At 37.4% G+C, this 18,079-nt stretch overlaps 1 protein-coding gene across 2 annotated transcripts in view; it reads right to left on the bottom strand.

The window, feature by feature from the left end:
- Positions 1–906: 906 nt before the first annotated feature.
- SLC30A6 (solute carrier family 30 member 6) overlaps positions 907–18,079 on the bottom strand; it is a gene marked incomplete at its 3' end in the record, with an annotated part of 33,142 nt that continues 15,969 nt past the window's right edge. Inside the window, exons 5-13 of one of the 2 annotated variants that reach the window (XM_084235842.1) lie at positions 15,790–15,870; positions 15,161–15,196; positions 14,080–14,174; positions 10,998–11,046; positions 10,302–10,421; positions 6,463–6,565; positions 5,574–5,621; positions 4,546–4,614; positions 907–1,407 (exon numbers count right to left, since the gene is read on the bottom strand). In XM_084235842.1, the coding sequence (XP_084091968.1) occupies positions 907–1,407; positions 4,546–4,614; positions 5,574–5,621; positions 6,463–6,565; positions 10,302–10,421; positions 10,998–11,046; positions 14,080–14,174; positions 15,161–15,196; positions 15,790–15,870 (1,102 nt within the window). The remainder of the gene's footprint in view (positions 1,408–4,545; positions 4,615–5,573; positions 5,622–6,462; positions 6,566–10,301; positions 10,422–10,997; positions 11,047–14,079; positions 14,175–15,160; positions 15,197–15,789; positions 15,871–18,079) is intronic. The other variant, XM_084235843.1, reaches the window with a different exon arrangement.

Raw genomic sequence — 18,079 nt, 5'->3', positions numbered from 1 at the left:
GGTCCATTATGCTTTTGTAAAATTATATAATATAAACTCAAATTGTTTATTTAGCTTTAAAAAGATATCAAATTCCATACTATGTATGGAATTCCATATATTTTGATAATATATTTAATATATCTTACTAATGGGAAATTAAAACCAATCAAGGTGACAAAAAAGATAAAATGTCATCATGTCAGTGTCTGATTAAATATAAGATAGAAAACTAGGATCCTGTCATTGCACATCACCAAAGCATTTGGTATTCATTTAACCAAAATAAAACATTTTAGAGAACATGGACTATTTACAAATATATTGAAAATTTTTAATGGTAAAAATGATTTTAAAAAACCTGATAATTTAAAAAATATTATGCTAGATAGAATATGTTCTAAAATTTCTAATAAAAAGCTTGCTTTTTCTTTGCAAGACATAATTCAGGAGGATCGGAAAGAAAAATGTAGCTATTAAGTTTGGAAAAGCTATAAAAACAATATTTACTTTTAGAATGGACATCTTTTCCCTTTCCTAAAATGTGTATCATTATTCAAGGAGCATATTTACAAATTTTACTTAAGAAAGGATTATATTTTTAATAATGTGACAGACTGACTCCATCACATGGCTCTCTCATAAAGGTAATGTCATTTCACACTGCAGTCAAATACAAAATCAAAGATAGCAAAGTTCAAATTTAGATAAATATGCTTTCTAAAGGAAGCCTGTTTAACGCCTATAACATTTAGAAGGATCTCACAGTCCCAAATACATTTACAAAAATAGTTTCATGAAATGTGAACAAGCCTACTGTTCTCTAACATTTAAATGATTTAACAGTCAATGCAAAGGTGAATCACTTAATAAACTGGAAATCAAGGAGTCAATATTCCTCATAAAAATAAGTTAAATTGCAATACATCATGGTCTTGGTTGTCCAATTCTATTGTTAGTTCCATATCTACTTGGTATATTTGGAAAGCCAGTCCTAAATCCGTGGGTTGCTCCAATTCCTGGAATTCCAAGTCCTTGATTAAGCATGTTGCTATAAGGTGTGTGTCCATGATTAAGGCCCAAACCATAAGGTCTTGTCTGTGTGTTCAGAAGAATAACTGGGTTCACATTTTTTCCAGGGGTGTTAAATGCAAATTCTGGAGGTGGACTACTAGGTTTGGCTGGAGTCGACGTGACAGGGTTCAAATCATCAGTGTTCTTTAGAGTAGGCATTGGGATTATGTGATGATCAGGAAAGTTTAGCACATTGGCTGCAACTGGCCCAGACAGTAAGGCAGGCCTAACCCAATCATCCTTGAAAATCTGAACAGTCAGAATAGACACTAGAGTGTACAGTCTATTGGTCACATGAGCAAGAACCATTTGTTCATTTGCATCTCGTCGAATTCTTACATGCACTGATCCGGCCTAAAAGGGACAAAATCATAAGAGAATGCTTAGAATCATATTACTGAAAATTATATCGGAAATGAATACTTCACTTAAGATTTCATTGTAACAGAACTTGGTATTTTCTTTAAAACAAGAGAAAACTTAAATGTATTGGTATTCCTTAAAGACTACACAGTGGTGATTATCAAAGTAAGGAGTTTAAAAAGTAATTAGTTACTGAATAAAGCATGACTTTTAAAAACATAAAAAATGAGAGAAATTCATGTATAACAGGGTGAAGACACACATGTCATTAAAAGGCTAAATGTAAATTAAGTATATGAAAAACACTATGGAAGGGCAAAAATGGTAGGTATTAATTCCAAATGAGGAAGATTTAAAAGATGGCATTTGATCTAAGGTGTGGGTAAATGAAATTTCAAAAGGTGGATACAGGCATTCTAAGTTGAGGGGATAGCATCTAAAATGCATGGCATATTTGGGCAAGAAAATGTATTATTATTAATATATAAGAAATATTTCAGAAAACAGAAATGGAATGAAAGGAAAAAAAGGAGGAAAGAATGAAAAAAGAAAAAAGTAGGTAACAATTAAAAAGAAAGGCTATCAGAGATCTCTGAAAATCACAAGGAATTTCAATAGAATGATTAAATAGAAGTAAAATAATTTTTAAAACGCACGGGTATTGATGACTGGTAATCAGGTAAGAAAAGACAGTCTCGGTTTCAAATAGGGAAGGATGAGATAGGACAAAGTCTCAGCACTGTGGCGTCAGCAAAGGACAGATGAATTCATAATATTGCATATGATGCATGTGGGAGGACTTGATATTCAATTGGATATAAGGAAGGAAATGGACTCATCTAAGATGAAAGCACTAGGCATTTACAATGATGGTAAGATGTATGCTAACTAACTTGAACAAATGTTTTATCACACATTACGTTTTTTAAGCAGATTATAAAATGGTAGGGACAATAACCTTATTTTGGTTGAAACACACACAGAAAAATATCCAGAATGACAACATTTATCTTTAAATGGTAGGTATTTTCTTCTTTTTAAGTTACGTAAGTTCTAAATTTTCTAATAACCAGATAATATTTGGATAATAAAAACTTGAATCAAAGTATATAATAGGGCCTCCCTGGTGGTGCAAGGGATTAAGACGCAACCTATGAAGCTGTCCACAGCCTCTACAACACGAGTTCGATGCCCTGGCTCAACAGACCTCTCCTGACTCGCCTGCTGCTTCTCTCAGTAGTGTCTTTGGTCCGTCTGCCTGTTCTGCTCCCCACTGTCTCTGGTGAATGCTCTCACCCTCCTGCCCCTCTGACCTGTACCCCAGTTCTTGTATAAATAAATAAATCTTAAAAAAAAAATTAAAAAAAATGAATTTAGGAAATTATGTTCCTAAGGGTTCTTCCTAAGGATTTTTACTACAAAATGAGTTTCAGACATCCCAAATTAATAGAGAGGAGAACAAGAGGGGAAGGCAGGGATGAAGTATTACAGATTAAAGTGTAAGCCTGAAATTAAAGATTGCCAAGTAGCTATCACTGAGCTTTTGAACCTGCCCTAATTTGCCTATCTCTGAAATTTCTGTTATGTTAGAAAAAGAAAATCTTGTATTTTAAAAATGATATTATCAGGGCCTCCCTGGTGGTGCAAGGAGTTAAGTCTCAGCACTGTGAAGCTATCCGCAGCCTCTGCAGTGAATTTGATCCCAGGCTGGCCAAGGAGCTCCCCAGATGGCGCAGCAGACCTCTCCTGATTTGCCCGCAGCTCCCTTAAGCAGTGTATTGCAGTAGATATGCCTCTTCTGCTCCCACTCTGTCTCTGGTGAATCTTCTCACCCTCCTCACCTCTGCCCTATACTCCAGTTCTTATATGCATAATTTTTAAAAATTAAAAATGATAGTATAGATGAGTAATATCTAGTGACATGAAAAGCAATATTAGGCGAGAAGATCAAATTATAAAACAGCATAATCTCATTTTCTAAGTAAATAAGTATAAATACCAAAATATTAACAGCAGCTTCCTGTACATGAGAGGATTATGATGATTCAATCTTTTTTCTGAGTATTTTCTGTATTTTCCTTATCATTCCTGACCAGGAATGAAACTATGCTATAGTAAAGTTTCTCTGGTAATTAGATCCAAACTGGATTAGAAACCATGGATTTTTGTTCTGAAGCAAAATGCATTATTATAGCTCTTTACATATTCAGCAAAATCTCCAAAGTTAGAACTACAGTTAAAAATAATTACACTTTTGGGCCTCCCCAGTGGCGCAGTGGGTTGAGTGCAGCACTGTGAAGCTGTCCACAGCCTCTGTAGCACCGGTTCGATTCCCGGCCGGCCAGGGAGATTCCCACATGGCGTGGCAGACCTCTCCTGTCATGCCCGCTGCGCCCCTCATCACTGTACTTCAGTCGTCTGCCTGTTCTGCTCCCCGCTCTCTCTCTGGTGAATCCTTTTACCCTCCGCGCCTCTGGCCTGTACCCCATATCTTGTATAAAAAAATAAATAAATCTTTGAAAAAAAAATTAGGGCCTCCCCAGTGGCGCAGCAGTTGAGCGCTGGGTTGAGAAGCTGCCCGCAGCCTCTGAAGCGCCGGTTCGATCCCCAGCCACCAGAGAGGGTCCCACATGGCACGCAGACCTCTCTTGCTGCCTGCTGCTCCCCTCAGCAGTGTACTTTGTCCATCTGCCTGTTCTGCTCTCCGCTCTGGCTCTGCTGAATTCTCTCACCCTCCCGCGCTTCTTACTGTACCCAGTGCTTGTATAAATAAACAAATCTTTAAAAAAATAAAAAATAAATAAAAATAAATTATACTTTTCACTTTTGCAATATTTTCATAGGATTGTGTAACGATGCATTCATCTTAACTGTACAATGCAGTATTAATACTATTAACAGTGGTTTGAAAGAAAAATATTCCTCGATCTCAATTAAGTTACTGAATCCATCTACTTTTAGATTCTATTGAATAGAAATGGTACCAGAAGCTCTATAAAAATTACAGTGAAATATTTTGTTCAGTTAAAAAAATTATAAACCATGTTATAAATTATAAGTAAAATAATGTGTAGGGTGGGGAAAAAATAAAAATAAATAAATAAATAAAGTAATGTGTAGAAAACATACCAATGTTCCAAAACCTAAGGTCCAAAAATGTTCATTTCGGACTTCCAAAACTCCATCCAATGTAGAAACCTAAACCAAAACACAAAAATAGGGTTGTTTGTATTTGACATACTCAACACAGTTAGGTCATCTTATGGACTCATTCTCAGCTCAGAAATGACATGGCCAAACCCTGCATAAGTGTACTCTTTAACCAAGAGAAGTCCCAGACCACGTAAGATACCATTTCTGCTTATTTGGTCTGAGCAAAAGCTTTATCTTCAGTTTCTTTTCTGCCCCACTATGTCTAGAATCATTATACTCCCACCCTCACCTATTCAACAGTGCATAGTTCTTTTCACTTATTAACATGACCTATACTTATACGCAACATTTGTGGTATGAGATTTTTCTTTTAGGGGGGTCTTCTCAATCATTTCTTTATCTGGATTTCACGTCAACAAATTTCTGCATGACACAGAGAGCTATTTGGAAGTGAGTCAAAAGGAAATTTCGAGCCTGGATATATAGCGTGTTGCCCTTTGGTACATGGGTGCAGTCTCTACTAGCGGAGATAAGTATTGAGTCTTAGTAAAAGTGACCTTTGTGATACCAATAACAGAGTTAAAAACTCAATGTTCCAATAATTCAATTAGCTTATTCCTTCAATATTTAACAGGTGGAAATTTACAACAATACAAAATATAAACCCACTTATAAAGATGCTAGGTGATAAAACAATCAACATATAAAATGCCCTTTGACTTAATCAAAATCCTATGTTGTAAGATAGAATCATAAAATCACAGCAATTAATTGAATGGTCTTGAAACCATTACCTTTGATAATTCAAGTATATTTGGTTTCCAGATTGAGTAATTTTTCTATTTTTCCTACTTTTATCATTATGTTATATCTCCTACTATGCTATTATAAAGAACATAAACACACCTAAAATAAATTCTAGGCAGGGTTGAATAAAGTATTATTTGTATCTACTCTTGGTACTCTGTAATTATAAACTGATTTTTTTAACTATTCCATCTTACCTCTCTGATAAGTTTATCCAACTGACCAATAACATGGGGTGGTGTTGTCTGAAAAATAAAATAAAACATCAATCTAGGGATAAAAATTTTTTGGCAACAGTGGTCCTGAAACTAAAGAATTGGGTTTTATACCAGTCTTTGCTTTGTTTGACATGTGTCCTATAATGACATAGGGATGACAGGTTTCAATTAGCACCACTAGCAGGGAAACGTCAGGAATCATTCTATAATTAATTTTTACCTTATAAAGCAGCTGCTGTCTCTAGAAACAAGCCTTAACCATCCAATCAAAAAAATTCTTTAGAAAGGTAACATTTTATACAGGGCACAGCACTATACAGCTAGTATCTTATTATTACTGTTTATGGGGATGGAGGTACCACTTGTAAGTTTGAGAAGTCATTAAGATAAGGCAAAAGGAAAAACTGGCGCCTCCAACAACAGGTAAACTACCTTTCTAATCAGGCTCTTGTCCACTGTTTCAGTAAGTAATTTGCCATTTTTAATTTTAATTTTGAAATTTAAAAGTGTCACAGATTCAGTGGCAGGAAATTTTAACAAATCATAAAAACAGTCAAGTACATTTATTAGGGAAAAACACATATCTAAAAAACATTTTTAAATAACATTGTTTTCACTTGAAATATGAGTAGAGACAAAAATGTTTTTCAATTTATGATTTTGTTTTATAAATACAGAGATCTTTGTCTATTTTATGGGTCAATATAATTTCATTACTCCTTACTATACATATTTCAGAGATTACTGTTTGACTTAACAGCTTTCTCCAGTGGCTAAAAACTTCACAGTATTGTAGAAGAACACATACAATTTTATAATCTGTAGAAGAACATGGCTAATATGAAGTACACTGAAAGAATATCCTTACCTGGAGTAATACTTTTCCACTGTACACGCTCATGGGATACATAGTGCCAAATGTCATCAGAGCGATGGCTATGGCAGAGGCAGTGTCTACAGCAAAATAATTACTAGAAGGAAAAAAACAGTTCTATATCTTAAATGGATGTCTCACTGGGCATCTTACAATTCAATCCACTGAACATTAATTATCAAAAGCAACAGGACTATTTTATCATATTTGGTCACTGTTGGCAAACAGAATATCTCAAAGACAAATAAAAAAGCTTCCGAATCATTTCTTGACAAAATTCAGTGAGAAACAACTAATAACTATGCTAATATGAAAGATGATGAAATAGGGCCTCCCTGGTGGCGCAGCGGTTGAGTGCTGGGTTGAGAAGCTGCCTGCAGCCTCTGTGGCACCGGTTCAATCCCCGGCTGCTCCCTGGCCACCAAAGGAGGGTCCCGCATGACAAGCAGACCTCTCCTGCCGCCCGCTGCTCCCCTCAGCAGTATACTTCGGTCCTTCTGCCTGCTCTGCTCCCGGCTCTGGCTCTGGTGAATTCTCTCACCCGCTTCTGACTGTACCCAGTGCTTGAATGAATGAATGAATGAATGAATAAATAAATAAATCTTTAAAAAAAAATGATGAAATAATGTGAGCACCTTCCCATATATATTTTCAATCTACTTGTCAACTAGATTCATATATATTCATCTGTCATAACAAATAAAAACCTTTAACTAGCAATTTCTGACAGAGTAATGGACTTCACTGATTCTATCAATTTTTTGATAAATATAACTTTCTAATAATTACTATTAATTTTTTTCAAAATTTCCCAAAGTACGATTTTCCAAGAGTCTGTTAGAGCAACGTAGGTGATTGAAGCAGAACACTTCAACACTGGTTGCAACTATTCTATGAACAAGACAGACCAAAATGCCAACGGTTACAAGCTGATAATGAATTCTTTTTTTTTAAAGATTTATTTATTTATTTATACAAGCACTGGGAACAGTCAGAAGTGTGGGAGGGTGAAAGAATTCACCAGAGCCAGAGCGGGGAACAGAACAGGCAGACTGACGAAATACACTGTTGAGGGGAGCAGTGGGCACAGCTGGAGAGGTCTGCGCGCCTGATCATGAATTCTTTTGTACTTTTCCCCTCATGCTAGGAATAGAAACATGAATTAAGACATAGTACCTCTCCTTGATAACAGGAGGTACATATGAAAAAATAACACAGAGCACTTAGGGAATCAGGTAAAGTTTTACAGGGTATCATGATGCACAGAGTGAGTGAAAAACCTATGGGGTAAGAAAAATCGAGAAAGGTTGAATATAAAAAGAGGTGGTTTTTGAGCTAAGCCTTCAAAAATGAGCAAGATGATGGAGGAAGAGATATAGACAATGAAAGCAGTCAAGTTAAAGGGCATGAAAACCCTGATGTAGCAATGAAACTATAAACATTTAAAGATAGATAGGTGGCTGGTTAGTAAGGTTAGTAGGAGCTTTACTGTGCTAACAACTTTATAATTTTTTTAAACATAAAAGGCAGGGGGGGGAAGAGGGGAATGACTTTGTAACAGAAAAACGTATGCCCAGACTTATAATTCTGAATGATCACATTAGTAGCAAAACAGAGAATACTATCCTAATTAGTCCAAGGACATGATGGTGAAGGTCTCAATTTGGGCAGCAGCAATGAGAACAGAAAGGTGGGAACAAATAAGCAAATATTAAAAAGAAAACTTGAACAAGACTAGATGACAAGAAAATAACTTCCAGGGCCTCCCCGGTGGCGCAGTGGTTGACCACTGGGTTACGAAGCTGCCAGCAGCCTCTGCGGCCCAGGTTTGATCCCCGGCTGCTCCCCGGCCACCGGAGGAGGGTCCCACATGGTGCGCAGACCTCTCCTGCCGCCCGCTGCTCCCCTCAGCAGTGTACTTCTGTCCTTCTGCCTGCTCTGCTCCCCGCTCTGGCTCTGGTGAATTCTCTCACCCTCCCGCACTTCTGACTGTACCCAGTGCATGTATAAACAAAACAAAACAAAACAAACAAATAAATAAATAAATAAAACATGCCTCTATTAAAAAAAAAAAAAAAAGAAGAAGAAGAAGGTTTGGAGGAACTGGGGCATCAGAGCTCTGAGTCCTTCAAGGGGACAAGACTGTTCCCCACTCTGTCTCTGGTGAATCCTCTTACTCCCTGCACCTCTTATACACAATAAAAGAAAATAACTTCCAATTGCCAAGAGATGGAAACACCTAAAGTGACCACTGACAGATGAGTGGATAAAGAACATGTATATAATATCTTGGGATGTTATTTAACCATAAAAAAGGACATCCTGCCATTTTCAACAACATGGATACAACTTCAGGACAATACACTAAGTGAAGTAAGTCAAAGAGATGAAGAAAAAGCCTAAAGGTTGAAAGACAAAGTGTTCATTGATGGATGAATAAGCAAACATAAAGTGGTATGTATATACAATGGAATATTATTCAACCATTAAAAGGAAATCCTGACATATGCTACAAAATGGATGAACCCTGAAAACATTTTGCTAAATGAAATAGGTCACACACAAAAAGTCAAATATTATATTACTTCAGTTATATGAAGTACTTAGAGTAGTCAAATTCATAAAGACAGAAACAGAATGATGGTACCAGGGACTTGAAGGAGCTAAGAGGTATTTATTTCTGAATTTCAGCTACAGATTATAGAAAACTTCTGGAGATGGTGGTGATAGCTGCACAATAATATGAACGTACTTAATGCCACTTATCTTTATGCTTAAAAAATGGCTAAAATGCTAAATGTTATGTTAGGTATATTTTAACGTAATTATTAAAAAAGATTTATTTATTTATGCATAGAAGAACTGGGGTATAGGCCAGAGGTGCAGGGGGTCAGAGGATTCACCAGACACAGAGTGGGGAACAGAGCAGGAGGACTGACTGAAATAAATACATTGCTGAGCAGAGGGGTAGGCAAGACAGGAGAAGTCTGCTGCACCATGTGGGTCAGCTCCCTGGCTGGAGATCGAACTCGGGCTGCAGTGGCTGCGAATAGCTTCATAGTGCTGATATTTAACCCCTTGTGCCACCAGGGAGACCCCTATTTTAACATAATTTTTTAAAAGAGCAATAAACAGATGGTAATAGCATTTGCTGAGTCAGGAAATACAAGAAAAAAACAGTTTTGGAGATGGGAAAAACAGTTCAGTTGAGGCAGATGAGAAGAAGTCAATAATACAAGCCTTTTGGAGTTCACTAAAGAACTGTGCTAGAATAGAGGTTTGGGAGTTACCTAACAGTAGCAAATAAAAACTTATAATCATATATGATCTCCACGAGAGCATGCAAAACATGAAGAAGTATTAAGGACAGATTCTAGTAAACACCAACACCAATATTTAAAGGACAGGAACTCAAAGAGTCATGTCATAAAATGTTACGCTTAAAGCAGCTATAAAGTCTTATTTCCTAAAAGACTTGCTTTTTTTTTTTTTTTAAATTGTTTCACACCTACTTCCTCTTCTCTTCCCTCTCTCAGCAACAGCAGTTGTAGGCTTATCTCTCTTACTGTCCTCTTCCCAGTTTCGCTCATCAGGTCAGCAGTAGGGAATTTAAAGAGTTTTCCAGTCTGCATCATAGATTGTAGTGAAAAACACTTATTGAATCCAACCCCCTTAATTTTTTTTAGGTGAAGACACTTGAGGACAAGACTAGACCAGATTCACACAAGTCTTAAGCAAAAATGATGTATGTTTATCCCCTACCCATCCCATAATGCCTTTAAAGTCAGTCTCCAGGACAAGAAACACTCTTGAAAATTATTGAAAATACTTACTTAATTTCAATTAGCATGTATGTAATACAAAGGGCAAAGGCTCCAGCAAGATCGATTAAAACAAATGGATTCATCCGGGGAAGGAAGATGCTGCTAAGTCCTGGAATAATTCCACACAAACTATAAAAAAACCAAACAAACCAGTATTCATTATAAGAATGCTATCAGAATGTAATACTGATGAAAATCTTATAGACAATAACTTATTTTAGTATCATATATTTTTTAAAGAGGATTGGGGGAAAAGCTCTCATTCATAAAGGTCTCTTGTATCATCAATTGAAAAGTAAAGGAACATAAGAATCTAGGAGAATCTGGTCTGGGAGATTCATGTAGAAACTTCAGCAATAAGTAATGTTAAGTTCCCATGATAAACGTTATTTCTCATGCCCCCAATATATACACAAGGGGTTAAGGTGCAACCTATGAAGCTATCCACAGCCACTACAGCATGAGTTCGATCCCTGGGCAGGGAGCTACCCACATGGCACAGCAGACCTCTCCTTACTAGCCCGCTGCTCCCCTTAGCAGTGCATTTCAGTCAATCTGCCTGTTCTGTTTCCCACTCTGTCTCTGGTGAATCCTCTCACTCCCTTCACCTTTTTCCTGTACCTCAGTTCTTATATGCATAAATAAATAAATCTTTAAAAAAAATAAAATAGCATATGTATATCATGGAATTCCATAACATCTTACCTGCGGCTAAGATCCGCAACATGCTCTTGAAGCCAACTTGTAGTAGCAGCTTTAAGAAGAAAATACTAAAATTATCTATATAGAAGAATAAACCACTACCAGATATACTTGATTTATTTAACTTAAAAAAAACAATTTGGTAATGACTGTATTAACATTACAAAAGGACAAGCTATTTCTCAAATCTAAAACTTTTTCCTCTTTTATGCCTCTGAGGTACTAAATCAAAAGCATTTTCAACTTTATATATACAGCTGACTTACAAAAATTAGTGAAATTACCTATGTATTTGCTACTTAGATTCTTGGAGTGGCAGTTGGACGGAGACCCCCAGGGCTGGTGAAGCAACTTCTAGCACTGATGGCAAGAAGGACTTGCTGGGGAGAAGCAGGCTTGGCATTGCCAAGGATCTGGTAGAAATTCATTCAAGATTTTTACTTATTTATTTTTTATTTTTAATATCAGTTTTCCTGGGAAGAACTGATAACAGTGTGATTTAATCTTTTTTTTTTTTTTAGATTTATTTATTTATTTATACATGCACTGGGTACAGTCAGAAGTGCGGGAGGGTGAGAGAATTCACCAGAGCCAGAGCAGGGAGCAGAGCAGGCAGAAGGACCAAAGTACACTGCTGAGGGGAGCAGCGGGCGGCAGGAGAGGTCTGCGCACCATGTGGGACCCTCCTCCGGTGGCTGGGGAGCATCCGGGGATCAAACCGGCGCTGCAGAGGCTGTGGGCAGCTTTGCAACCCAGCGCTCAACAGCTGTGCCACCGGGGAGGCCCTTTACTTATTTTTTTTAAAAGATTTATTTATGTATGCAAGAACTGGGGTGTAGGCCAGAGGTGTGGGGGTGGGTAGGGTGGTAAGAGCATTCACCAGAGACAGAGTAGAGAGCAGAACAGGCAGAGAGACCAAAATACACTGCTGAGGGGAGCAGTAGGCGAGACAGGAGAGGTCGGGTGCGCCATGTGGGTCAGTTCCCTAGTGGGGATCAAACGTGTGCTGCAGTAGCTGCAGATAGCTTCACAGTGCTGACACTGTGCCACCTTGTGCCACCAGTGAGGCACCCATTCAAGATTTTTAGATCATAGATCAATTATTCAGGGTGAAACATTATCAAAGATTTTGCAGAAATTCATTCAGGATTTTTAGATCACAGACCAATTATTCAAGGTGAAACCTGTTATCTTGTGAAAGAATTTGAAGAGAAGCGTGGTCACCAAGAAATGCACATACTTGAAAATTTCAAGAATATCATCCAAGAGAACACTGACCAGGCCCTTCCCTGATGCCAAGAGGCAATGAAGCTCAGCCTGAGCCCACTGTTGCTACCGATTCAGACTGTCGACTGCAACAGAATGAGCAGATACAGAAAAGGGTGACAGAAAGTTGGAATTAAACAATGGCAGTTTGGATTCACTTATCAAAAAGAAATGGTTCTCCGTTGAAAGAGGCATCACTCCTTAGAAGTTACAATAACAAAATGAAGGATCTTTGGCGACCTGAATATTCCAGCTTGGGGAAGGTTTGCTTTGCTTTGCTTTTCAGAGACAGGTACTAATTGACTGTACAGGGTAGCACATAGTAAGGTATTTCTAAATGGAATATTTGTAAAATAAAATGCTACTGCAGGGGTATGGGGGTTTTCCGAGGAAGGGGAAAAAAATAGATTCTTATCCAATTTTTTATTCCTATTCTGAAAATTTATGCTAAAGGAGAATCAGAAATGCAAGAAATTTGATATAAAGAAGCTGATTATAACATTATGGCTACAAGGAAAGGTTGGAAATATATTTAAGAATAATGTTTAAAAATATTCATATGACACAATGTTATGTAAGCTTTCAAAAATCATTTGTTCAGAGTATTTAATGAAAGGCAATCCTCAAGACATGTTAACTTAAAAAAGCCAGACAAAATTGAAAATGCATAAAATTCTAAATACATAAAAAGAAATTATATGTGCATAAAAAAGGAAAATAATAAAATAGAAATTTTAAAAGCTGTTATATATGGGTTATGAGATTATTAGTATTCTTATTTTCTTCCTTGTATCTCTCTGATCTTTACAGAGATACCATTTCTAAATCTTTATACCTTCCTAAAATTTCTATAGTGAGCAATTTAATAACTTACATAAAGGTTTTCAAAGTAATACTTATCATAGCAAATATCATTATTTAATTTTCTAGTTCAGCAGTTACTCATACTCTAACACAAATACAACTCATACTATAAATTCACAATACTATAAATTCATTTAAACTTTAGCAAGCGGGCCTCCCCTGGTGGTGCAGTGGTTGAATGCTGGGCTGCAAAGCTTCCCGCAGCCTCTATAGCACCGGCGAGAGTCCCACATGGCGCGCCCGCTGCTCCCGTCAGCAGTGTATTTCATCAGTCTGTCCTGCTCCCTGCTCTGGCTCTGGCGTATTCTCTCACCCAGACTATACCCAGTGCTTGTCTAAATAAATCTTTTTTAAAAATAAATAAACTTGAACAAGCATTTCAAAAGCTTTCTTCTCAATTTTCCTGGAGTTGAAGTCAGCGAGACCCAAAAAGACCCTCCTATCTCTGCATCAAAGTGTGGGACTCTGCACGGAGCCCACTTGTGTATTACCTCACTTTTTCATCACTCAGTGGTTAACTCTGTGCCTTACTGGGATTTCAAAATACTGAAATTATTTTTAAAACATCAGTAATTTAGACCACTAAAGTGAAAGATCAGTCTGATTTTGTAAAGACTTGAAAAAAATTATTTCAAAAGAAAGTCTTGTTACTTTCAAATATATGCGCATCCAGAAGGAAGTTCCTTAATTACTAAAATACAACTACTTGCAATGAGTACATCAACTGTTCTCATCACATGTCAGTCCCGCCTATTTTTAACCAGTATTTTAAAGTTTGAATTAATTAAATTTTGCTTTATAATGCCCTGCATGGAAAAAACCTGAGAAATTTTGAAGTAGTTTTCCGTTCTCTTTAGTATACACTTTCTCATTGATTTATGAATTAATGAAATGAACAAAAGATTTTTTATGAGTGATTAATTGGATTTTTTAATAAATGGTAAATTAAACATACCTTCAGAGACATAAGCAAAAGGTTTATTCCGAATAGAAAGCATCGTGAACAGGTTGAAAGAAAGAGCCACGAAAGTACCAACTAGTAATCTTCCCCTAAAAAGAACAACAATAATATTCAGCATTTTTTTTTGTAATGTCACTATGCATTTTCAGCATGTAGAAGGCACAGTGGTAGGCTTCAATGGTTTGCTACTTGCAGAACCAGAATGTGAACTTCTTTTCTATTCCCCAAACCCATGTCTTACCTATTGTTGCTTCATCTTACACAGGACAAAAAAAGGCTCTTAGCATTAACATCTTACAGATAATGGTAAAAACTGTATAATGCTAATGGTTTTTGGTTTATAGTACACCAAACAGGTTAGACTATCCTGAATTTAACTAATTAGCATACATAAAGTCCATAAAGCTAGCAACTATGAGGTAGAGAAAACCATACCATCTTTTCTATTGGAGTTACTAAAAGGCTTTGGGGAGCAAAATTTAAATTACAGAAGACCAGAGAGGACTGTAAACGTTTAGTGTGTTGATTTGAATAATGAGGGATCTGAAGTCAGGGTGGAAAGGCGTTCCCTGTGTAGTATTAAAACTATTCAGGGCTTACTAACAGTTAAGAGTAAAGAGAGCTTAGGATTTGGAGATTTTCATTGTAAAATACTAATGAAATGTATATTGCCACATTCTGAACTCTGATAGTGGCCAAAGTAACAGTTAATAATAAGTAATGCTGGGCCTCCTCTGGTGATGCAGGCGATTGAACGCAGCGCTGTGAGGTAGTCCGCAGCCTCTGCAGCGCTGTTTCGATCCCGGCCGGCCAGCAAGGGTCCCACATGGCTTGGCAGACCTCTCCTGTCTCACCCCTGCTCCCCTCAGCAGTGTATTTCAGTCAGTCAGCTTCTGTTTCCCGCTCTGTCTCTGTTGAATCCTGTCACCCTCCTGCTAATCTAGCCTGTACCCCGTTTCTTGTATAAATAAATAAATCTTTAAAAAATAATAATAAATAATGTTATTTATTATTTATGAATAATAAGCCATTTAACAATTTATTAATTAATGTTATAGTCAAAGCAAAACCTCACGTGTGTATCTCGGGCTGCTCCAAAAAGCGTTCTGCACTAAAAGAAAGAAATAATGTATTACAATAAATTCTATAAAGTATAAAATTAAAATGTTTTACTACAGAGGGTGAGTAGAACATGTGCATATATGGAAGGAAAATGCACCCCCATAAATTACAATAAATTTTAAATGCTCAGTTATATATATAATTAATCTAATTAAGTTCACAAAATCTTTTGATATGGGGCATCCTTGGTAGCCTAGATGTAAGTCTCAGTTCTATTACTGCTGTGGCCTGAGACAATCCCCAGCCAGGGATCTAACCTATACATGGTGCAGCAGGCCTCTCCTATCTTACCCATTGCTCCCCTTAGCAGTATATTTCAGTATATGTGCCCATTCTATTCCCCACTCTGTCTCTGGAGAATTCTCTCATTACACCACAGTTCTTCTACATAAAAATAAATTTAAAAAAAAAAAACTTTAAATATGATAACTGAAACATAAAGAGATGTACTATGGAAACTAGCACTGCTCATTTTAATTTGTATACCCTTAAAATGTGACATGTCCTCAGTAGATTCTTTTATATTCTCAAAGGTGGAATAAATGGAATTCACAATGACAATCATATCATATAAAAATGTACCTTTCTTTTAATATAAAGAGAGCTCCCAACTGTGCCAAGACTGTGGAAGCAAATACAGCTAGAACTTCTAATCTTTCAAATCTGAAATAAAAAAATTAATTAGATCAGCATAATTCTTCTAATCTCCAAACCATAATTCTTCAAACCTAGAATACACATTGATTAATTTGCTCACTCAATATACGTATGTGCCTACTAAGTAAAACATTGTTGGAAAAACCACCATGGAAAGCTGTCTGGAGGTTCTTCAGTCTACTAAAAATGGAGCTACCATATGACCTGGCAATTTCACTACTAGGGATCTACCCAAAGGACACAAAAAGGGTGATTCAAAAGAACACCTGTATACCTATGTTTATTGCAGCACTGTTTACAATAGGTAAAACCTGGAAACAACCCAAATGCCCAAAAATAGATGACTGGATCAAGAAGATGTGGTACATATACACAAAGGAATATTACTCAGCAATCAAAAAAGATAACTCACGGCATTCACAGCAACATGGATGGAGCTAGAAGGAATTAAGCTCAGTGAAATAAGCCAGAAGGAAAAAGAAAAATATTGAATGGTCTCACTTATAACAGGAATACAGGGGAACCAAATAAGACATCAGTGTAAAAAAAAAATAATAACAGTACATAACACAACAAAGCAAAAACAGACAATTATAAATCAGAGACATCCTGCAGGTGAGGAGGAGGGAGAGGGATCAATGGGAGGGAAGGAGGAGAACAGGAGACTGTGGTGATGGTGCACAGGTGCCTTGGAGAAGGAAATTCTATGGGGACTCAACCTGATGGGGTGTGGGGAAGCAAATATTGTTTGAAAAAAAAATTAAAAAAAAAAACCCACTGTAGGAACAGACTATGGGATTTCTAGGATGATAATAAACAATGAACAATATGGATTTTTAAAAAGTGCCTGTTTGTACAACACATTCCCAGAACCCACATATGGTCCATATTTTTCTAGACACGGTCATTATTATAATAATTATCATTAATTGACAGGTCAAAGTTATATAGGTCCAATTACTTAATATGTTATATCATCTAAACCATCCAACTTTGGGCCTCCCTGGTGGCACAAGGGGTTAAGCACAGCACTATGAAGCTATCCACAGCCTCTGTAGCACGAGTTTGATCCCCGGCCAGCCAGAGAGCTACCCGCATGGTGCAGCAGACCTCTCCTGTCTTGCCCACTGCCCACTGTCGTGCCCAGTGTTTTTCAGTCAGTCTGCCTGTTCTGTTCCCTACTCTGTCTCTGGTGAAATCCTCTCACCCCTCTGCACCTTTGGCCTATACCTCAGTTCTTGCATACATAAATAAATCTTTTTTAAAAAAATCAACCTTCCAACTTCTTGTGTTACTTTATCAACTTTTTTTTAAGAGATAAAAAATTTAAAACACAAGGAACATAACTAAAAATTTAAAGTTGGGCCTCCCCTGGTGGCGCAGTGGTTGAGCACTGGGTTGCGAGGCTGCCCACAGCCTCTGCAGCTCCAGTTCGAACCCCAGCCATGGGTGAGGGTCCCACACACACACACACAAATAATTAATTAATTAAAAATAAAAATAAAAAAAAATTTAAAGTTATTTTGCTAGCAAACGGAAATGTCAGGTTTTTAAACTTAGGCACTATGGCTCCAGAGTTCATGATTTCAATCACTTACTATATAGTCTCTCACTTCCACACATAGTTGCAGTTAATTATAAATATGTCTTATGGGGTGAACCCAAACAGAGCATGGTTGGAACCAATAGAGATAAGACAATGTGATAAGCTGGTGTGGTGACCTGTTATATGAGCTCTATCTACAATATCTCCAGGGGCTAGGGAGCCAAACCCCTGGTCCAGAGATACATGCAACTTGAGTGAGGCTTCCTCCTTTTCCAATTTGGGGAGGAAAACTTCCGAGATGTGACTGGGGATGGACAGCAGGACTGGAAACCACGGAAGGAGATGAGAGGAGTTGGACTGACCACCTGCTTGAGCCTGTCCCCACGAGGGAACTTCCCCACCAACACTGGGAGTCGGGTTCCCAACGCCAGAATTATAAGACTCAGAACTAGCATCGTGACAGGCAACAGACTGTATGGGGCAATCGGTGTGAATGAGGAGGCATGGAACCCAGTGACCTTGCTGGTCTAGAGAAAACAGTCTCCTATTCCAGAGGAAGTTCCAAAATCAGTCTGAAGAACCACTCCACACACCTACCCTATAAGAGGTTCCTGAAGTGTGCTGTCTTGCTAACTGCCTCTCAGTTGCTCCTGGGGACCTGAGCAGTCT

Source organism: Talpa europaea (genome assembly GCF_964194135.1).
Source record: "Talpa europaea genome assembly, chromosome: 6".
NCBI classification, from domain to species: Eukaryota; Metazoa; Chordata; class Mammalia; order Eulipotyphla; family Talpidae; genus Talpa; species Talpa europaea.
This window is presented reverse-complemented; position numbering and strand designations above follow the sequence as displayed.